Source organism: Salminus brasiliensis, chromosome 17 (genome assembly GCF_030463535.1).
Source record: "Salminus brasiliensis chromosome 17, fSalBra1.hap2, whole genome shotgun sequence".
NCBI classification, from domain to species: domain Eukaryota; kingdom Metazoa; phylum Chordata; class Actinopteri; order Characiformes; family Bryconidae; genus Salminus; species Salminus brasiliensis.
Window position 1 is genome coordinate 388,237 of NC_132894.1, and position 23,384 is coordinate 411,620.

The 23,384-nt window shown below is 43.9% G+C and overlaps 2 protein-coding genes across 3 annotated transcripts; one reads left to right on the forward strand and one right to left on the reverse strand.

Annotated features, from left to right (window-relative positions):
• The first annotated feature begins 5,706 nt into the window (after positions 1-5,706).
• On the forward strand, positions 5,707-10,456 carry cirbpb (cold inducible RNA binding protein b). Of its 2 annotated transcripts, none has more exons than XM_072660451.1 (7): positions 5,707-5,801; positions 7,197-7,296; positions 7,383-7,489; positions 7,603-7,717; positions 7,819-8,050; positions 8,148-8,206; positions 10,370-10,456. In XM_072660451.1, exons 2-7 carry the CDS (start codon positions 7,197-7,199, stop codon positions 10,372-10,374), a joined length of 618 nt encoding a protein of 205 aa, XP_072516552.1. In that variant the 5' UTR covers positions 5,707-5,801; the 3' UTR covers positions 10,375-10,456. The 2 variants fall into 2 exon arrangements, with proteins under 2 accessions (XP_072516552.1, XP_072516551.1); XM_072660450.1 differs by lacking the exon at positions 10,370-10,456 and adding an exon at positions 8,556-9,418.
• A 1,956-nt stretch (positions 10,457-12,412) lies between these two features.
• Positions 12,413-15,351, reverse strand: LOC140538033 (granzyme E). The gene is made up of 5 exons (XM_072660426.1): positions 15,246-15,351; positions 14,512-14,668; positions 13,110-13,236; positions 12,794-13,021; positions 12,413-12,673 (listed from the first exon to the last, which is right to left on the reverse strand). The coding sequence occupies exons 1-5, from the start codon at positions 15,298-15,300 to the stop codon at positions 12,491-12,493; spliced, it is 750 nt and encodes a 249-aa protein (XP_072516527.1). The 5' UTR covers positions 15,301-15,351; the 3' UTR covers positions 12,413-12,490.
• Between the last annotated feature and the right edge of the window lie 8,033 nt (positions 15,352-23,384).

Here is a 23,384-nt window from a genome sequence, read left to right on the forward strand (position 1 = left end):
GCCGATATATATCAGACAGTGTTATAGACCAGCCGATATATCAGACAGTGTTATAGACCAGCCAATATATCAGACAGTGTTATAGACCAGGCGATATATCAGACAGTGTTATAGACCAGCCGATATATCAGACAGTGTTATAGACCAGCCGATATATCAGACAGTGTTATAGATGGCCGATATATCAGACAGTGTTATAGACCAGCGGATATATCAGACAGTGTTATAGACCAGCCGATATATCAGACAGTGTTATAGACCAGCCGATATATCAGACAGTGACCAGCCAATATATCAGACAGTGTTATAGATGGCCGATATATCAGACAGTGTTATAGACCAGCGGATATATCAGACAGTGTTATAGACCAGCCGATATATCAGACAGTGACCAGCCAATATATCAGACAGTGTTATAGACCAGCCAATATATCAGACAGTGTTATAGACCAGCCAATATATCAGACAGTGTTATAGACCAGGCGATACATCAGACAGTGTTATAGGCCAGTCGATACATCAGACAGTGTTATAGGCCAGCCGATACATCAGACAGTGTTATAGGCCAGCCGATACATCAGACAGTGTTATAGACCAGCCGATATATCAGACAGTGACCAGCCAATATATCAGACAGTGTTATAGGCCAGCCGGTAAGGCCCTATAGTAAACTTATGAGTTACATGGTTGACAGGGAAGACTAGGCCCAGTACACTCAGGAGAGCTACTGTTCTGCCTCTAATATAAACTAATATAAACTAATCCACTGAGAGGACTGAGTAACAGTGTCAGCTGTTTCTCTTTGAATTAGGCTTCATTAATTCTACTGGATCATAATCCCTACAGGTAATAACACCTGTACACAAGAAAGCATCTTACTCCTTCACTGCAAAGCAAACCCAGCCAAACCCCTGCTGGAGATCCTTCTGGGCAAGCAAACACTGCCCTCTACTGCCCATCAGTGTGCAGAGGCAGTGGTAGACAGTGCAGCAGGTATAACACTCCACATTGCAATACGACAGCACACTGAGTTAGTCTGATCATTTTAAAGTATGGATTGTAAGTTGTGTTATGTGTCTTTGAGCCTGTTTAATGATACTAATGTTCGCCTGTGTTTGACCCAGAACAGAGAGAGACTGAGAATGTGAGAGAGCGAGAGAGAGAGACAGGCTGAATGGAAAACTGTGGTAATGAACAGGAAGCTGCAGTGTGTGTGTGGGAGGGTAATGCAGGGGACAGCACTCGAGCTGGTCCTGAGGTTGAGATATTTATAATCTACCTCATCCTGCACTGTGTTTTCTCGCATCTCATGTCAGAAACAACATCTGTATCTAGGCCACTGTGCTGCAGCCAGGGGCTCATTTACTGATTCAGGGGCTCTGTGCTAAATACAGGTATGGCGCCCCCTGGATAAACATCTTTAAATAAATTCAGATTCTCTGATTTCTCTGATTTCTCTGTGTCTGACTCTGAGACCTGATTTACATTCATACAGAGAGGGGTTTAGAGCCTCCGCTTCATTGATCCTGTCGAGCGTCCCACATCCAGTGATTCTTGATTTTAAGGTGAACAGAGAGAGAACAGACAGCCAGACTCCAGGTCCATTTTCAGATGTTCTGAACCGACAGTGATTTGCATTGGTAATGGAGAACGCTCCTGGTTTGGTCATCATTTTATCCTCTTCACTAATATCACAGTCAGTCACAGGCAAGAGTGTCAGAGGTGCTGCCATTATAAACATATCTGAATTATTATTATTATTATTATTATTATTATTATTATTAATAGAAGCACATTACCAACCACTCACAATCCCCTCGACCACTGTGTAATAGTCCTTCAATAATAATCTACAGCTGAATAATATTACACAGCACACCACTCTTTATCTGGAGCTCCCTCTACTGAACACCAGTGCTGTGCTCAGTGCTGCAGCCCCAGACCCGGCCTACCTCAGCCTACACACCTGAGCCTACTGCTCACTGCCATTTACACCCGTACAGTGACCCAGTCTGGACCTTAATCACCAGCCTTCAGGCACAGTTTATTGTTTTTACGGTCGTTTGTATTGTACCCTGTGTTTGTATTGTACCCTGTGTTTGTATTGTACCCTGTGTTTATATGTACCCTGTGTTTGTATTGTACCCTGTGTTTATATGTACCCTGTGTTTATATGTACCCTGTGTTTGTATGTACCCTGTGTTTGTATTGTACCCTGTGTTTATATGTACCCTGTGTTTGTATTGTACCCTGTGTTTGTATTGTACCCTGTGTTTGTATGTACCCTGTGTTTGTATTGTACCCTGTGTTTGTATTGTACCCTGTGTTTGTATGTACCTTGTGTTTGTATTGTACCCTGTGTTTGTATTGTACCCTGTGTTTGTATTGTACCCTGTGTTTGTATTGTACCCTGTGTTTGTATGTACCCTGTCTCATGTCTAGTCTGTCCCATGCCCTGACCGACTCCTGACCGTGTTTGGTTGTGCTGCACAGTCCTGTATCAGTCCCAATAAAGCCATAACACAAACATTAGGGTCGTTTAGAGAGAAGCATATTTAAACTAAACTAGTTCATCTGCAGCTCCTTTTAAAGCTCATTTAGTCTGAATATCAGACTCTCCACACCGCCCCTGCCTGCCCTCTCACACTGCTCTGCTCACACACAGCTGCACCGTCACATATGAACAGTCCGTCATCACGACTGGGTGGGACTGCATTAAATAAGCGAAAAACACCACTGAAGAGAGGAGATATATATACAGTGTTTATATAATCTCAGGCAAAAGTTAGTGCCCCCCTGATTAGACTCCAGGTATATTTAATGTTGTGGGTGTAAATAAGTCACATCCTGTACAGAGACACACTCCTGCATATTCTAACACACACACACATACACACACCTACTGATGATTTACTTGCTTTAACAGGTCGTAAACAAAAAGGCTAAATGTGTGTAAAAGGAGCGGCACATTAAACTAAACGTGTTCATATTTAATCCAGTGTTTGTACTGTTCACTAATTCACAAGAACAGAGAGTCTTATGAAAGCAGAGGGCTGCTGTAAGGCAAATTAGTCCTCTATCTACACGGCTGTAGCATCATCAGCACCAAACAGTCCTACATCTTACACACTCAGAACACATGGTGGTGCACATGGGTTCACCCGGGGTGTTGGCTAGTAAATAAAATGGCTGTGATGTTTATCCCTCAGAGCTCACTCATGATGAGCTATACAGAGGCACACTACCGCGCTCCTCTGCTCCTCAGCTGCAGTGGAAGAGGTCTGTAGTGCTGTTGGTATTCGGTTCTCCAGAGCACTGGATTCTGACTGAATTGACGACTCCGGGGTTAAAATATCCTCTTTAATTCAGTTTATCTTCACAGAGTGAAGCACATCGATACCACTTCTTCTCAGACCGACCCCCACACCCCCTCCTCCGTGTAATTGGGCAATCGACTGCTCTATTGTTTGTTGGCCAGCTGTGTGCCATTGTTCCAGCAGAGAGCTAACAAAGGCCTAAATATGGCATTTACATCTGAAGTCTGCAGCTGATAGCTGATAGCTGATAGCTGTGTCTCTGCATGAATACCAAAGACGTGCCGATGGCGTCACCAATCAGGAGAAATCACCTGAACACAGCTCACAGCTTAACAACAGCAAACTACCTGAAAGGCCTGAAACTGCAGCAGATGGTTAAAGGATGTAAAAATAACCTGGAAATCAGGAGGATTTTATTTAAAGGTAAATTCCACACAACCGTCCTTCAATAACATTTAACCTAACATCTTCATTATAAGAGATTTTATTCAACAACCATCAGTGATATAACAGTGCTCAGGAGAACATGCCTGATGATGCCTGATGATGCCTGATGATGCCTGATGATGCCTGATGATGGCAGTGGTAGAAAATGTAGATCTCTCAAAAACCTGTCCAGACATCCAGACTTCAAAGGGAAATTTCACAGACTTTTAAAATTTCTGCATAAACCAGACAATGAGGGGGGTTAGGGAAGAGCGCAGTTGGGGAGGGGGGGGGGTGTTGGGATGAGCGCAGTTGGGGGGGTGTTGGGATGAGCGCAGTTGGGGGGGGTGTTAGGATGAGCTCAGTTGGGGGGGGTGTTGGGATGAGCGCAGTTGGGGGGGGTGTTGGGATGAGCGCAGTTGGGGGGGGGTTTGAGATGAGCGCAGTTGGGGGGGGTGTTGGGATGAGCGCAGTTGGGGGGGGTGTTGGGATGAGCTCAGTTGGGGGGGGGGTTGGGGGTGTTGAGATGAGCTCAGTTGGGGGGGGGGGGTGTTGGTGTGAAACTGTAGAGGAACTTTCCCAGTCTGATTAAGTTACAGTGGTGGTGAACTGAAGCAGACGTCACAAAACTCAATCAAATTCTAGTGTATTTATTACAGAGCTTTTATATATTTATAATTATATACTGAGCTCTTTATAACTGCCTTTGTTTACAGAGCAGATTTATAGGAATCAGTAAGAGGACAAAAGATCAACAACACATAAAAACATAAACCCCAGAGAACCAGAGGCAAGGAGAAACTGGAGGAACCAAGACAACAGGGAGCCATCCTCCTCTGATCAGAACTATTGATACATTATTAATAAAGTCACTAAACCACACATAAGACTGTTTATCCACAACACTGATGTAGGACAGTACTTTTATTTATGATCCATATGGTTTCTATATTATTTGACGAGTTTAATGTTGATAATGGTCAGAACAGTGAACCTCTCCGTCTTCCCCTGACACTAATTCTGTTATACTGAGGGTAAGGAAACTTGCACAACACTGCACATGGGACTTTACTGCAATGCTCTTGCACAAATTTAAATGGTTTTAGCCTATATATATATATATATTTTACATTCTTTTTACACATTAATCATGTCTCTAGTTTAAATATGTCTACAAGTGTGTGTGTGTGTGTGGAGGACGAGCTAAGTGAGAGTTTGATTGTACAGTGTAACTGCCTGTTTACTGAGTGTATGACCATAAAACTCTTAAATCTTGAATCCTATATCAGTCACGACGTGATTGGAATCAGACGTTTGTCTCTGTAGTTTTGCACTGCGTCCACAAAGCTGATAAAGCAAACACTGAGCAAACACGGGCCTCGCAGCTCTGCTGCCAGACTGAATCAGCCTGTGGACAGCACACGGTCGACTGGGTTGAGGTAAGGGCAAAGCCGCCTTATTTTTTATAATTCCTTTAAATATCTACATCATAAATGTTTAAATGAAGGATTATTATCTTACAATCCCAAACATATTTAGTGTCTGTATGCAAACAGCAATGTGTAGCATCTTTACTCTTCAGTGAAAGGACAGTGCAGCGACTAAACACCCAGGATCTTTGCTCCCCTTCACAGCTGTGTTCATTGATTTGACAATAAAAGTCATTTAATTAAATAAAGAGATTAAGTAGCAAAACCAGTTAAATACTACCTGCACTTCATATTGCATAATTCACAGTTATGTGTGCGTTTAAAAAACAAACAAACAGAGGTAGCTGATCAAATAGAGCAGTACTGAACTCCCTCCTGTAGGCCTCCGTTCACCCCCTTTTCTCACCAACACGCAATGCCCGCCACACACAGCAGATGGCGCCATACGCCAAGATCCCTCGATGAATATTCATGAGCTGCACGTAAAGTTAAGCGCTGACAGGTGATAAATATTCATGAGCCCTGGAGCTCTTATACGGACTCCATTTTACAGTCTGTCTCATTCGCGCTTCCAGCAGCAGCGGCTCCAGAGATCGTGTTGAGGACCGAAACGACCAGAACAGGAAAGGTGAGCAGCTCTTCTGCGCGTGTTGCTCGTTTTCTCCTCGTTGTTTGTGTGTTTTTTCTCTTGCTGTTAATTTAATGGTGTTTGTGGCGCTTTTTCATTAATTTCGCTCCCACGTGTTTTACACAGTAACGTCTCTCAAATCTCTCAGCTCTTATTTCGCAAACAGCGAAGCTTCATAAATGGAAAATAATCTTTAATATGTTTAGTATCAGCCTATACTGCTCACTTGGCGCGTTTGAATGACTAATGGAGGCTAGCGTTAGCAGGCTAGCGTTAGCTTAGCTGCGCTCCTTTTGTTCAGGCCCGGATGAGGAAGTCAGTAATTACAGCCTGTAAATGCTCACTGTGTGCAGGGTCGTGTTATAATCTCTGATAATCTGTAAGCTCATATTTATCCTCCCTAACGGGGTGGGGAATGGCCCGTGTGGCTGTAAATAAAGAAGTGGGCCCTGTGTTCTCTTTCTGCGCCACTGCTAACAGGCTAGCATTAGCCTCGCTGTGAGCCAGGCCGCCCGCCAGCTCCTCTCCAGGCCTCAGCGGACAGCCCGGCGCCCCGCCTTTACTTCACTACTGCAGAGGCGTCGCGCTGAGGGCTGTGCTGTAGGGCAGCTTATGGGGGGATATGGGGGGATTCAGCGGCCCGGCTCCGCTCGCCGGGGAGCGTTAGCTTAGCTTAGCTTAGCTTAGCTGCAGCGTGGCTCCCCTTTGTTCATGGCGGCGCAGGGAGCCGCGCGCGCCCACTGACCTACATTTCAGTACCCGGATCAGCTGCGCGCGCGGTGTCCGGACGGGCAGAAATACAGACCCAGCGGTTGGTAACTTGTGTGTGTGTGTGTGTGTGTGTGTGTGTGTGTGTGTGTGTGTGTGTGTGTGTGTGTGTGAGAGAGAGATCACTGTAAATAACACAGGCCTTGTAGACTCTTCTGAAAATGGCTGCGCCATTGCTAGCTAACAGGCTAACATTAGCCACCCGGAGCTGCCTTCAGTAAGGGGGGGGGGGGTCCTGACTTATTCACAGAAAGGGGGGTTTGATCGTCCACGACTTTTAGTTTACATTAAATCAATAATTTGACTTTAATTAATTTGATTTAAATATCAGTAATTTAGCAGAACCGCTCTGCATTTAGTCTTTAATCTGGAGGACAGTCTCACTCAGTGATATTGATCAGCAATGCTCTTGTGGTGATTAGGGTTAGGGTACGAGCCCTTTCCCAGGGTGTAACTGCAGTGACTCCAGGTCTCTCAGTAAGGGCCTGGGCTCTGCAGGAGGTGCTGGGTGTGCAGCTGTAATATTTAGGCTCCAGTGCAGAGATGGTCAGGAGAGGCGCGCTGCAGCACCGTTCACACCCCGGCTCTGTTCCTCTGTGGCTAAAGGTCTGTTTCTGTTTATTGCAGATGTCTGACGAAGGAAAGCTCTTCATTGGTGGACTCAGCTATGACACCACTGAGCAGTCACTAGAGGATGCATTTTCCAAGTATGGAACCATCGCTAAAGGTAAGATTCACACGGCTTAAACTCTTCCACTGTTGATCGACCCCTTTGTTCTTTTTCCAACGAGTTCTTATCTGTGTCCTTTCTAGTCGATGTTATCAGAGATCGTGAGACAGACCGGTCCAGGGGCTTTGGGTTTGTTACGTTTGAGAATCCAGATGATGCAAAGGACGCAATGGTTGCAATGAATGGAAAGGTAACACTGATTGGTTTCGTGTGTTTGTGTGTGTATATGCTTGTTGTAGGATTCTGTGTCTGATGTTCTGTGTCGTTGGATGTTCACCGGGTTTCTTTCTTCCCCACCTCTAGTCTATTGATGGCCGAATGATTCGCGTCGATGAAGCTGGCAAATCTGGTGGCAGGTCTGGTGGATTCAGAGGTTCCGGTGGTGGCAGGGGATTTTTCAGAGGTGGCAGAGGAAGAGGTAGGTGTCGCCAAGTAGAAAAGGCAGATTGTCTTTCTTGGGTTTGTTGGTTTTACTTGTTTACTTTTTTAAATACTAAAAACTGTATTGTTCCATTTCAGGTGGTGGAGGATATGGTGGAGACAGAAGCTATGGCGGTGACAGGGGGTATGGTGGTGGCGATAGAAGCTATGGAGGTGGAGACCGTGGTTATGGAGGAGGAGACAGAAGCTATAGCAGTGGGGAAAGGAGCTATGGTAGTGGTGGCGGCGGCAGCAGCGGCGGCGGATACTTCAACAGGAGTGGCGGCTACTCCGGTGGTGGCGGCGGCGGCGGCGGATACAGAGACAACAGGCAAGTCGTATATTAACAGGCTGTGATGCTCCAGCTGGGCTAGTTTGCAAGGGTAGGTCTTCTGTTTGCTGCTGCTAACTTCCTTCTGTCCTTGCAGGAACCAGGGAGGTTATGAGCGTTCAGGAGGCTCCTACAGAGACAGCTATGACAGCTATGGTATGTACAAAAATCTTACATAGCTTAAGTCCAGTTTATTCTTGAGTTGCAATGATGGGTTGAAGAGTCTGTTCTGTCCTGGTTCACGCACAAGTCCAATGACTGTAACAGTTCTGCTGAGACCTTAAAATCGTTCCAGAATATGGCACCTTCTTGAATAGTAGCTAATTCTGCACCCTGGAAAGATCACTTTTCCAATAGACTCACAGTGGACGTAATGTGCTAGAAAACTGCTGTCTTTAGTATACGTAACATGCTTGAAGTTTAGTGGTGTCAGTTCATTGTTTGGAAAAAATGAAGATGTCCGAATTCTCCAGTGCCTTTACTCTTGCCTGCTTCTTGTCCTCAGCTACGCACGAGTAAAAAAAATTCCTGATTCCAAGATCATCCCTTCGCTGGCTGTATTTAAAAGATGTGCTCTTCGAAGAATCTTTTGGTTTTCACTTTGTTTAATTTGAGTGTCTACTATTCTCTCTTAAACCATATTGATAGCATTTGCAGTCCTTTTTTAATTTTTATTTTCGTGTTAAAGTCTGCCTGCTCTTTGAGAGGAGGACTTCTTGGTATTTAATTACTGTAAACATTAAAGCCCATTTAGAGTATCTGTACTGACAGTTGTCCCATGAGGAGAAAATGGGTTTTATTTCATTTTTGTATTTGTAATGAAGCCTCACTGTTTTGAACCATGTGTGAAATCTCTGACCAGTTCAGCACAGCCTGATAGCTTCTACAACCAATTGATGCAAAACTTTGGACCAACGTACAGTTCATGTAGCTCTGAAAGACAGGTGTCGTCAAAGCAGATTCTTACCTGCGATTCTCTGCCTCTAAAATTCCACCATATCCAATCCCTAAAAGAAGCTTGCCAAGCTGTGATGTGCTCTTTGGGTGGCTTTCATCCTTGGTGTTGCTAAAGTCCTGTAAATGTTCAGTGTCCAAAGAGTGAACTACTTCTAATGGGTGACTCCTCAGTCGATGCACAGAATTGGTCTGCTTGCGGTGACCCGAGGTACTTTGCTCTTTGACGTTTGAATAAATAAAATTACACTTTATAAACGTAACGATGAACCTAGATCAATCTCGATGTCAAGATTTTGTTCCTTCTGGGAAAATGTGCTCTGTTCTGTGTACCAACACTTGCTATTTTTTTTCTTTCCTTTTTTGTAAAAAAATTTGGCTTCATGAAGCCCATTAAACAAGTTCCTGAACATGCTTTGACTTCATTGTGCTCAAAAATGTTTTGAAGAGTAAGCCTTAAGCCTGAACACTGCTTGAAGCTGGAGTTATGTAGGGAGGGGTGGATTTACTTTTAATAGTGGGGAATTAATTTGACTGTAAATTACTTGGTTAAACAAACTAGGAGTTAGGGCTGAACGTGGGTGGGTGAGTGGAGGGGTTTGCTAATTTAATGACTTGTAGCCAGTGCTGTATAACGCTTCATTGCATGTAAGAGTTCTCTGCTAGCAATTTTGGAAAGTCCTCAATGTCCATGGAGAATGAAGTGTTGTGCCTACCAACTCGAGTCCTCTGAGATGAAAGCTGCTCTCTTGACTAGGGCAATTGTGGAGATAGGCCTGTAATGTGAGGTAACAACTTTTGCTCTCCTGTACGCATCCTTCCAACAGTTCATTATTGTCCATCATATTTCCTCAAATGTTCCAACCAGTGTTCTTGTCTCCCAAGATCTCGCGGCATTTCTAAAGCTCCTAAGAACTGTGCGACTGCTCAGTGTTGTGACCTTTGAAAAGACAAGTGCTAAAGCCAGAAATACAAAGTCGTCCTTGGAATGTTTCAGTTCCAGGTTTTTATTCACTTTAATTTTTTTGTAACTGTCCTATTTTTTTTTTTTGTGCCCCTTGGTGGGTGTTGGCTTTTTTTTCCCCTCCCCCTTTTTATTAACACCGGAGCTCCTCATGTGCCTGCCATCAAATGAGAAACAGTCCTCAAAATGCCTCATTGCCTTCAAGGCACTGATGCTTATGCTGAAGAATCAGCCAAAAGTCCTTGTCCTTTTTCTAAGAACCACATCTTCCTGAATTTATTACTTTTTTTTTTTTTTTTGTCCTGATAATTTTAGTTTGTAAATGTTGCTCTTGCATGCTGTTAACTGGTAGTACTGTGGTGTTGGACTATGTGAATATTAAGCTGTGGCTTGTTTTGCAGGTTGAAAATAAGCTGGATGTGGACGTTTAGCTGAGCTGGTCTCTACAGTGGTCAATTTGTTTTGAAAGGATGACTTCCCTCAATTCCAAGAGGTAAGCATGGAGTTTAAGAATTAACTGCAGATGCACTGTGTAGGCAAAAGTATTGGGACACAGGAATACAGCTCACTGAACTCCAGCGTGGTTCTGTATGTAATAGGAGACACTGCTGCACCAACAACAACAAGTCAGCTGGTGAAATCTCCTCCATCCTAGATCTTCCTCCATCAGCTGTGAGTGGTGTTATTATTGAACAGTGGAAGAGTTTAGGAGGAACAGCTCACAGAGAGCAGCTCAGTGTCCACAGAGTGTCTGTCAGACCACGTAAAGTTACAGAGCGGGGTCAGGGCCGAGTGCTGAGCTCAGAGCAGAGTGCAGAAAAGCCTCCAACTGACTCAGTAACTGCAGCAGAGCTCCAGACCTGCTGCTGCTGGTAGAGCTGCTGTTAAAGGGAGACCAGCTCTATATGAATACAGCCTATGGGTTTAGAACAGGACGCCCGATGCTTTTGTCTATAGTAGTAAGACCTGGTGGTGGCTGTGGGTTTCAGGGTGGTAACATGGGTAAAATATTTTGGTGCCGGTTTAGGAACAGTTTTGCAGTACATCCCTTGGTTAATTGTTTAACCTGCAGTTTAGCCTCTGTATGGTACTGTAGGGGGCGCTGGTACTTTCCAAAACACATGATTCTAGTTTCCAAAAGCAGTAGAGCTGAACCCAGTACGGCGAATATAAGCACCAGGGTCACAGAGACTGTGAAGAGAACCTCTGTTAATTTGAACAGTATATACAGAACTTATTCATAGTCTCTGATATTTAGTGCAAATAACTATCAAACTAACTACCCATAATGCCCTGCTAGAGTGCTGCAGTTGGAAGTAAGATTACTGTTGTGAAGGGATGCTGATTCGTCCTTTATATTGGCTTAGTTTCCAGCTGTAGAGGAACATGTAGGGAATGAAGGAGTGATTAATTTGCACTAGTTTCTCTACACAGGTCCGTAACTCCTGCTCAGATGATCCTAAAGGCCAGTTATTGGGTTGTTGATTTATAAATGATCTTAATGTTTTTTTTGTAATATTGATGTGTTTCAGGATAGTGTTGAATTCCCAGCAGTGCTGATCAACCCCCCCACCCCTCTCTGGAAGAACGGCAGAGAACTGATGGAAGTCTTGGGGAGACAAACGTGGCTGGTTTGCTTGACTTCAGCCTCGATCTGAGTAGATTTTACTTTCTAAAGCAATAAACTGCGTTCACTTACAGAACAGTTGTGCTAAAATGAAATGATCCAATAAACCAATCTTGTGTAGATGGTGTGTCTTTGGTCTGATTTATGAGATGGTAACAAGTATCGTATCAACTCATTTCCACTTCCGGCAGTGTCCTCGAAACAAAATATCGTTCTACACAGGGAAACCAAACCGGGTTTGTAAAAGTGTGGGTTTTATTTAGTTATTTTGGCTTGGTTTGAAATAAGAGGAGACAATTTAAAATCTTTTCACTTTCAGATGAGTCTTAATGGACCCCTCACCTCGTAGTAGGGGGCTTAGAATTTTTACGTAACCCAGCCCCTTTTGGATACTTACATGGGTCAACCAGAACCAGACCAGTATAAACCAGATTATGTGGTTCTTGTACTCTAGGTAGTCACAACTGAACTGGCAATTAGTTTTGAATGCTGTAGTTCCTTAAATTGACTGCAGGGGGATCAGTTTTCTGTGCATCAACTGAGTGAAAAACAAAGTGTATTGAAGACAGTCAGCTAATCTAGAGCACAGCCCTGTAGGGCACTGCAGCTGTCCCCTGCACGAGGCAGGTCGTCATAGCTGCAGTCTGTTCACTTGTGCAGTTTTATCCTGTATGTTAGTCAGTTATTCTGAATTTTTCACCCTCATCAATACCCCTCTGAGTAATCTAGATCTACTGCATGTGCTCTGTAGCAAGCAGTTATTGCACACGGTGGTAGTTGCCGCTAGGGGGCGGTAGTGTCAAAGTTAAGAATCCAATGACTTTCAAGTCTTTTATTTAGAAGCAGATCATAAAGCAACATTTCAGATCTGATCACAGAGCTTTAGACTCTTTTATCAGGGGAATCTTCTGGGTTGAGCACGCTGGTCTTTAGGAGGCTTTTTAATGATGGAGTTGATCCAGCTCAGGTGGTAGGCCGTGCGAACGTATCTTGACACGAAGGTCTTGTTTAAGATAAAATTGCTGGACACAATTCCATGTGCAACGTTTCCACAAATCAGCGGCCCCCCGGAGTCGCCCTGTGGAGGAGAATGGACAGAAGTTTGGTCTGATGACTAAGAGGTGATGTTCCTACAGGGGTCAAAGTGAATAAACAGTTTAGGGTGACGTTATTAAGAAAGGGCTGTGATCCCTCTGACCTTTCCAGGCCCTTTGAAGCCCTCTGAGCAGATCATGTCCGGTGTAGTACAGGCGCTGGTTTTGGAGATGGTGACATTGACCTCTTTCAGGACACTTGACAGGTTCCTCTTATTGTGCTCTTGGCTTCCCCAGCCCATCACCAGGCAGTTTGTTGAGAACTCCTCGTTCTCAGATGCAGGCAGAGCCACCGGCTTCACCCTTTTATTGCGTGGTGCTGGTTTGCAGAGCTGTAGGACGTACAGATAAAAGACTAGTATGTACTGGATGTGCCGGCGATGTTACAGTGGTCATGTAGCTTTAGAAGTCCCACCTTACCTTCAAAAGCATGATGTCATTTTCGTAGGTATTGTTGTTGTAGGCAGGGTGGGGAATTGCTGTCACAGAGGTGCTGTTGGTGATGTGTAAGCCCTCTGTGCTGTAGATTCCTAAAAACACCACGACTCTGTAGGGAAAGGGTCAGGTGATGTAAGAAGACGAACAAATGTCAGAATTCTTCCATCACTCAAGCTTATTTAGACACTGGCATGTAAAGAGACAGCTCTAGTAACCTACAACTAGCTCAGGGTCACTTTAGCCCTCACTGACCACTGGGGAATTATTGAAAATAAAATTAATTAACTTAATAAATATATTCACTTATTATATTACATATTAATTAACTTAATTAGAATATTAACTGTAGTTCTGTGTGCAGATTTGATGGCGGTGAGCGCTCTCTCTCAGTGCCTCTTCACTGCCCCCCTCAGCTGAGAAAACTTGCTTTAGATAGTCAGGAACGTCCCAGGACCCAGCCACCCTGCTCACGTGGGGCTCACATGGGTGCAACATGAGCTCGGAGTGAGTCGGTACATGTTTTGTTACTGGGACTCAGTTGGGCTTCCCAAAAGTACAGCCCACGTTAACCTCACATGGGTACAACACAGATAGGGCCCGACCTTGGTGGGCATCCGTATGTGGGCCCAACGTGGACTCCCAGGACAAAAGGTTCTGGTTCCCAGTTGAGTTCCCAGTACAGGCCCCACATGGACATGTTAGCTGTGGAACCACCGAAACACAGGGTTAGGGTTGCTGCTTTTAGAGGCATTACATGTTTTGTACGTCTGATTTCTTTCACTGTGAAACAGTCTGAGTCTTTCTCTTGAGCTAAGCGTCTGGTGTCCTGGACGCTACATTCACAGACATTTCTGTTATTTATCAGGTAATAGATGATGACACTGCCTGAGAGTGTTTTACCTACAGTCAGTCCCACAGTCAAGTTCCATAGTGCGGCTGAACTGAACCAGCCTCATTTCCGTAGACAGCTGGACCTTGCCATGGCTATTATATCCACTAGATGGGGCTCACCATCTCACGGCTGGTCATGTTCTGTCAGTTTGACACTTTTCTAAAAGTCTCAAACAGCAGCAGAAAATACATTCACTGAACTGAAGCCTGAATATATATGTTTTATTTTAAGATGTTTTATCTTAAAAGAATCAGAGCTGACCAATAGCAGCACTGCTGATATATTAGATTGACCGTATCAGAGACCTTTGGTGCCTATATGACTTCCTGCCTCCTGGACTTCCACATTTACTCGAACACTGGTGAGGATGTCTTTGACCCATTTAAACCGAAGCCCTGATCAACCGGCCCTGATCACTGAACATTGATCATTAAATATGGAGAAAGTGCTGGAGTGAGTTTACAGTAACACAACAATCAAAAATCAACCTACGATGTCTTGCAGTGGGCTGCAGTTATCACGTAGTCCTTGCTCACCAGGAAGCCATCACACCTTTCGTTTGTCTTCCAGTTGTAAATGTAGACCATGTAGGGATGGCTACCTGGATCCGAGACCCGTCCGCCAATAATGCCGTGCTGCATGGAGCCCCCTGTCCAAGAGTGTAAACAGCCTCAGCCTTGTCCTGTGGTTTTTCTTACTACTGTCATATAACACTGCCTTTGCCTTTAAAAAGTGTGATCTGTGTGAATGTACGAAAACAAGTGATCCAAAAATACCTGAAAAGTATGGATATGACAGAAGTGAAGTCGAGGGTCTTGTGTCTTGTCCTGAACACTTTTCAGTTCAGAGACGTGTAGATTTACAGCAGTGATTTTTACATTTACAGTATTTATCTGAGGCTCGTATCCAGAGATCCTACAGATGAATCATGTTAAGTCTCAGCTAATGACTCATTAGTCTAGTGCCCTCGTCCAGTGTGGTTTCCCACTACACTAAACCAGTCGCTACAAGTTCCTCTACATTACCAGACTGTGCACAATACAGATACTCTTACACTGTGAGGATGCTCCTCTTTTCTGAAGCGTTTCTGTGAAGGCTGATTCACACAGGCTGATCTCCTCTCCAGCGCCACACTCTGAAGAATGTTGAGAACTGCCGGCATTCAGAGGTGCAAAGCCACCTACCAGGCTAGCACATACTCTAGTGCTGAAGTAAGTGTGATTTACCTGGCATGACGTTCTGCAGTAGAACAAACGCGCCCAAGCACAGCAGCACGCTCATGACCGACGCTCAGCTCAGCTCAGCTCAGCTCAGCTCAGACGCCTCCAGCTGCTGCAGCTGCTGCTTATAAAGACCCTAAGCAGGAAGTCAAGAGATGCTCTGTTGTGACCTCTGCTGCTTTACCTCCCCTTTATCTTTTCTTGTGGATAATTCAGATGAACTAGCTGTTCTTCAGTTAATCACTGCTGTCCAATCAAAAACATGTATTTACACGATGTAAACAATTCTGGATGAATGGACCAATAGAAAGGCTCTAAATGGTTGGAACGAGCCCTTATTTTACACTGATTCAAAGTTAAGATCATTTGTGCCTTCTACTGTAAAGTCACCCATTTGGAGATGTGTGTTTTTAATTGGATAGCAATGAGATGTACTAATCTATACTATATGGACAAAAGTATTGGGACACCTGCTCATTCATTGTTTCTTCTGAAATCAATGGTATTAAATAGTTTATTCCCTGCCTCTGCTAGTGAGGTCAGAATGTTGGATCATTGATCTCCACCCCACCTCATCATGCCCAACTCCCGAAAACATCCCAAAAGTACTGAATGGAGCTCCTCCACCATTCCAGAGAACACAGCTCCCTTCTTGCCCACGCCTGGCATCAGGCAGCATGGTGACCTTAGGGGCATGTGCTCTCCAGAGCAGAATGTTTTATTGGTCAGTGCTTTTCTATGGAGGTTATACAGCTGTGTGTGAACACCTTTGTCAGTAATGAAGGCACCTTAAAGTAGTCCTGATCAGCTCAGCTCTCTTCAGTTGCACTGTTGTGTCTTGCTTTGAGAGTACGTCAGTGTTCAAACTGCAGTGTAACGCAAAATATTCTCATACATGATCATACTTGACATTTAAGGAGCGAAACACATCTGTGCATAGTATTGTCACTGTCAGTAAACGCTGTGAGAGTATTTTGGCTTCATCAGCAGAACATTATAGAGTATATTTGAGCTCAGAGCAGCCAAATCATAACTTACAGTTCAATCTATCTATAGTGAGACGAGCAGCTTTGAAGATCCATTTTCTCGTCTTTCTTCTCTTAAAGCTTTGCCACAGGAGACGTTCTGCCTGCCATTGCCATCCCAAAGGCACTACGATTAAACACAGACCCAGAGGGTCTATAAAAGAGGCCTTAGCTTCATCTGAGGTTGCATCCATTGGTGCCCATCAGTGTAAGTGTGTAAATCAAAAGCAGCAGAAGAGGAAGAAAGGAAATAAACAGCGTACACAAACTCAGAACTCAGAACCGGCATCTATCCGTGTCTACTGGACTCAAACACATCAGTTTGGAATCAACCAGTATGTTTAGGTTGTGAATTAATTTAATAGAGACTCTCTGTAACCTGGCCTTCAGGTATACAGGTATACCTTTAGCGGTCATTCCCTCTGCAGGTCAGTCTGCAGGACCTCTGGTTTAATGAAAGAAGGCCTTCATTTGCTTTAAATCTAAAGTAATGCACAACAGAGCCTCTGTTTTTCTCTGATCCGCTGACATCGCTGAACCAGGAGTCAGACTGAGCTTTGCTTTCATTAGCACTGCGGAGTCGTAAACCCCGAACCCTGTAATTCCCCTTTCAGAGAGCTTTGCTGCACAACTCAGCACACAGTGGCCCGTGGAGAGCCTCCTTTTCTATTTTCTAGACTCTTTTTCCTGCATCGCGTGGCCACTAAAGCAGTGCTTTCATAAAGGACAATATGACCCTTTTTAAACAGGCAAACACACACTGTATAAACGCAGCATGCAGGTTACATGCAGACATTACCCATTTTCATGTGCTCAGAAACTTCACACAGGAAACGAGAGAGGAATGGCGCGCATCATGTATAATTACTCATGCTGAGTTATGTGGGTGTTTAACTTTGCCTTTGCAATGAGCTTAAAGGGCAGACAGACAGACACACCAGTCTAGACGTTATCACTGTGTCCAGGTTAGAGCTTCGTTTCGTTCTGTTTTCTTTTTGCTGGATGAGTCTGTGCTTTAATTTACTCCCATTCAGCTTTAGCCCTCGCTTTGTTGTGGATTAACATGGAATGACTGTAAGGAGCTCATCATGTGATCGGGTTTAAAATAATGTGATGGAAATCTGAAAATCTGCAGATAGAAAAGGAAGCTGTAGATGTGCTCAGACTGATGATTTCAGAAACGTTGAGAAAGTGAGAAAGCCGGATGGATATTTTCTGTAGTTTTGGATATTTTCTGGTTCCAGTAGAACCTGCTTCTGGACTTTCTTTTTTCATGTTCCCACAGCAGTCTACCAATCATCTACTAATCATCTACCAATTTTCACACGAATCAGACAGAAATGTCTCCTGGATCAACCTAAAGGCCATAAAAATGATCTTCTCATCAACGTGCTTTGTGTTGGTCAGTTATTGCTGTGTTAACGTTTTTAACTCTTTTCAGCCAAAAATAAAGGTGAATGTCTGGTATGGTTCCAGGAGCTTTGGTGTGGAACCTTGTGGAGGTTCTCACAGAAATGCCCTCTCTTTATATAACCTCTACTGCAAAAAGGATCTGAAAGTTGTTCTTCTATGGTTTTTATCATGGAGCCCTCTTTGGTGGGATCTTTGATGATCTGCTGCCTCATTCGACGGTGCCTGTGTGGTGGCTCATTCACGTCTAAAGCTATGAGTGATGCTAGAACAGATGAAGTGTCTTCAGACGTTAAAATAAGTTTGTGTTGGCGTCGGAGAACCCAGTCTAATTCACTCTGTCTGATCTTGGCTCTACGGCTGTGGTTTTCAGGTCCACTCTTCATAGTTTAGTGGTCAGATTTGCTTCTGCTTGTGTGAATGTGTGTGTACAGAAGACCTTCAGCAGACTGGCCTTCTTTCAAAGAAGTTCACTTTTCCATGACGGTTCTGTGGGGTTCCGCTGTTAGCTGTAGTAAAATGTGAACACAACAAACCTCCTCACATCACTAATTGGGCTTTAATGGTATTCATCTGCTCTCAGTATGTAAATATGCTCCACTCCACTGCGGCAGGGCCTTTAAGTAGCCTACCTTCCTGCGTCTAGACTGAAGTATTTTCCCTCATACCTGAACCACAAGCCTTTATTAGAATCATTCTCAATCCTGCACAACAGTGGGTTTGAGGAGAGGGTTCGGAGGCTGGAGCTCGAACAGTAATGTGAATCACAGGAGCAGACGGGGGGAGGGGGTTTACCGGCAGACCGGCAGCTTTATTGGGACCAGGGGGTTGATCATAGTATGGTTTTGCAATTGAACATCACCATAGAAGCAGAGAATGTAATGACTGTCATAAAAAGTCTATCAATCACTGTGCAAATTACATGTTTATTAAGAAGAAAGGGAAATGATGGCAATAAGAGAGGAATCTCCCAAAATGATAATTCATGCATTATGTGACAGATGCCACCATGAAGTCATCCTAGTCATCCTCACTTAACTGAAATAGCAGACGACAAATAAAGAGGTCACGGCCCGCCTGGTTACATCATTCTGCATCCGGGAGACGTCAGGCCTTCTGACTATTTTGGCCTCATTTGAATAAGCAGTAAGCAGACACCGCTGTGACAGAGGTGACTCATAAAGCTTAGCAGGGGGACCAGTTTAACCGGTGTCGGTCTTACTGGAGTTACAAGGTATTAGAGAGAGCCTGATCACACATCCTAAGCAGATCCACTGTTCTTAAAAAAAAAAAATCATAACATTTACTGACTAGAAATACCTGAGGAGGTTACAAATGGAGTTTTGACATGACTAAATTATAACACCCCCCTCCTCAGCCCTGTATATACCCTCCATTCTCAGCTCAAATTCATGATGAACAACTTCGCACCCACCACCATCCGGTCTCCTCCCCTTCTTCAGCCTCCTGAATTTGTCTCCCCACTCCAGCGGCATGGACGTGGACCATACTGGCCAAAATACACTAGTTCTTCATTGGCGGTGAGAGCTGGAGTCAGGCAACTTTCTGACTGACCAACCGTGGCCCACTTCGATCCGGTCCGTTCACACAATGAATCAGGGCTAGCTTTTAATGTTAGTTTTAGCTCCTCTCTACTCGCCTCTTATCCCAAAGACGAGACTCAGCCGTCAGCCCAGCGGTCACCAGATAAAACATTCAGACCAGGAGTCCGTTCAGGAGGTTAGCTATCAAAGGAAAAATGTGTGTGTGGGTTCTTTTGCAGATGAGGTCAGTCTCCAGACATTCGGGTCATGTCTGTGGCCTTCTGGACTGGGCAGAAGGCCTCTTTAGTGTCCCTTGGGGTTCTGGAGGGTTTCCATGCCAAACAGGAGCTCTCTGGTTCAGAGCGGGACAGAACACAGAGTTCAGCTGCAGGACAGGAGCAGTGACCACACAGCCCTCCACTGACTGCTCGGCTGAGTTTTATGGAATTATGAAATAATATTTTAGTTCTGTATAATAATGTTTAAGAGGTTTGCTCAGGATTAAACTACTGAGATGGGAAGATCCCAGTTTGGATGTTCAGTATCCCACCATGACTCCCCACATTCAGTAACAATCCCAGCACATGACCCACTGTGCTGCTGATTAGAAGGTCTGGTTTTCCATTAGTGAGAGGTGGACGGGGACAGGACTACTGGTACTGAACACTGAAGACCATTCTAGACTTACTTTAGGTCAGAATTTTGGTTTACAGAAATGTATATATATATACATTCATGTATTTATAGGGTAGAGTGTGTGTAAGCACAATAATACTCTACTTTTGCCCCACAATCAACAATATAGTCTATTAAACTCTATAAATACTCTATAAATACTCTATAACAACAGCACTAAGAGAAAATATTTATCTACAGTGCTACAACATTTTCCCCCTATTTAGGGTTTACACACTGAATTGTTTCACATTTTTAAATGAAATATAAGACAAGGACAATGTGATACAAAACAAAATACATAAAATACAGTGTCTGATTGAATTTAATATCATTTATTAAAGATAAATCTTAAACTTGAAGCTTGCAGGTTTAGTTACTGGCTTTGACAAAAATGGTGTCCATGGGAGCACTGCAAGGAGGAAACCACTGCTGAGCATGATAAATATTAAATATTAAATAATATAAGTACTAAAGTCTATAATAAAGGGTGTAAATGCATGTAGGCCTTTGTTGAGCCTCTTCACTGCAGACACTGTAGGCTGTGGGTGAAATCGGCCTGTCTGCTGCTGGTGACTGGTGACTGGTGCTGAGCCTGGTATTTTATCTACACTGTAGATTAATATACAGTCTCAAAAAAAAGCTGTTTCTGATTTCAAGCGCGTGTCAGACTGTCAGACAGATTTGAGTGAAATCAGTCTCCCAGTTCACAAACCTACACCTACGCCTGTGAAATAGTGCGTGAAGACCGACTCGCACTCACACAAACAAAATCACCTAAATGAAGCAGAGTCAGACGGCACTGACTTTCCCTAAATATTTCTCTGAATATTCACTATCAGTCAAAAGTTTTAGAACACTCCCTATTAGTCTATTGCAATGTAAGTAAACCAGGCTTTGACAGCTAATGTAAATGCTTTATAATTTACACTATACATTTACTCTGTTATCCATATGAAATCAGTGTAGGAGCTGTGTTACAGCACTCGCCGCCGCAGGACTTTGAGCTCAGTGCACTTTCAGACTTCTGTTATAATGTCTGGAAGAAGAAAGGAAGACATGTTGACCTCCTAAACATCCTCTGTCCTCTGAGAAATGACAGATTAGTCATTAAGAGTTTCCTTAACCAGAAAGCTCTTTAACACTAGAGACAGCTGAAGAGGTCTGATACAGGAAGAGGTCTGATTCAGAAAGAGGTCTGATACAGGAAGAGGTCTGATTCAGGAAGAGGTCTGATACAGGAAGAGGTCTGATTCAGGAAGAGGTCTGATACAGGAAGAGGTCTGATTCAGAAAGAGGTCTGATACAGGAAGAGGTCTGATTCAGAAAGAGGTCTGATACAGGAAGAGGTCTGATTCAGAAAGAGGTCTGATTCAGGAAGAGGTCTGATTCAGAAAGAGGTCTGATACAGGAAGAGGTCTGATACAGGAAGAGGTCTGATTCAGAAAGAGGTCTGATACAGGAAGAGGTCTGATACAGGAAGAGGTCTGATTCAGAAAGAGGTCTGATTCAGGAAGAGGTCTGATTCAGAAAGAGGTCTGATTCAGGAAGAGGTCTGATACAGGAAGAGGTCTGATTCAGGAAGAGGTCTGATTCAGGAAGAGGTCTGATTCAGAAAGAGGTCTGATACAGGAAGAGGTCTGATACAGGAAGAGGTCTGATTCAGAAAGAGGTCTGATACAGGAAGAGGTCTGATACAGGAAGAGGTCTGATTCAGAAAGAGGTCTGATTCAGGAAGAGGTCTGATTCAGGAAGAGGTCTGATTCAGAAAGAGGTCTGATTCAGGAAGAGGTCTGACAGACTTACACCCACAACATCATCAGAGGACAAATTTCTGAGAGTCAACACCTTGTGGGATCAGCAGCTCACAAGACAACACCTGGTAGCATCTTAGCACTGGAGCAGGTCTCACTTTCAGCTGTGAGGAGAGGACCTGGAGCTGCAGGTTCGACTGCAGGTGGAGCGGCTGTAAGACAGTCAGAGCTAAGATGGTAAAACAAGCAAAGTAGGGCCCTCCAACACTGACAGTGGACTACTGAAAAAAATGGAGGGTGTTCTAAAACTTTTGACTGGCAGTGTATGTATACAATATATGTGAATATACGAATATATGAATATAGATATAGATATGATTTCATTTATAAAAGCACTACATTGAGAAAAACAACAAAGAGGGTAATTACTTTTATAGGCTCTTTGTCTCTTATCTCTGTGTAGCGTTAATTATCTCCTACGTCCTTTAGTCTGCACATCATCAGTACCTCCATCACCTGCCCTTCACCTACACTCTTAAAATTGAAGGTGCTTCAGATGTTTCTGAGTGATGTCATAGATGAACCACTTTTGGTTTCATACAGAACCATGTCTGTAATAGAGAACCTTTACATCATTCTTCACACCTGGCCATCTCTTGGGTTCTTTATAGAACCCATAATGGATCGTCTATGGCACCACTCAAAGAACCGTTTCATTTTTAGAGTGTGAGGCTGTGTTTGTGCAGTGTTTCCTCAGTCTCCGATGAACAGTTAGGAATAAAAGAATAACAAAAACGTCACTGTGGATTAGAAACAATACCCACACGGTTGCTGGGACGCAGTCTGTGTAAGTGTAGTTTAGCGTAGATTCATGCTATCACGTCTCGTCCCTGACACTGGGACACTAACAGCTCTTTCTTTGGAAGACTGATTTTTTCCACATTCTCTCACATATTCGCTTTCTCTCAGACTGATAAAAGACGTCCCCGAAAAACAGTAGTTCCAGCTCTGGTGTTACGAAGAAGACGTGAGTCTATGCTTGATTAACGCTGGCAGGCGCTGAATAAGAAGCAGTTTGTGATCTCATGGTTTTCTCACCAGGGCCAGAAATAGTGAACCTGCTTCAGCTGGTTCTCGAAGGGTTCTCGTTCGCAGTAGAGCTGTGAGACTTTGGGCAGCGGCTTGTGCATTTCTGCTTAATATGCTTATAGACTCATACTGAAAGAGTTTGCAACAAATGTAACCGCAAGGAAATGTAATCCCTGGCGCGGCACGGGCCCGACTGAACAAACATCCTAAAGGGTGAAGATATTGAATTGCTGAGATCTGCTCTGGACGGCTGACAAAGGGGTGCTGCACAGACATGGACGAATTGCAATCAGTGGAAATAATGACGCTGAACAAGAAAAAGGTCTGCCAGAAAATCTCTGAAATGGAGCCATTCTAACAAGACTCGTAGACGAAGACCAGAGACATGCACCAGGCTTCAGAGGCATAAATTAGGCTGTGTCAAACTCGTGGATGTTTTGGCCCTCAGTTTTTGATCCACAAAACATATGGTGTCCATCCACTTCAAACAAGCGCTCCATATTCAGATGTATCAAATGATGGCCATAATAACATATTGGAGGGAAAAACGATCGTTTCCTGAAGGCCCAGTCAGGGCTGAATCAGCAAGACTCAAAGGCAAGACGTTCTCATGATCTTGAGGCCTTCAGAATTAACCAACCTTTTTTT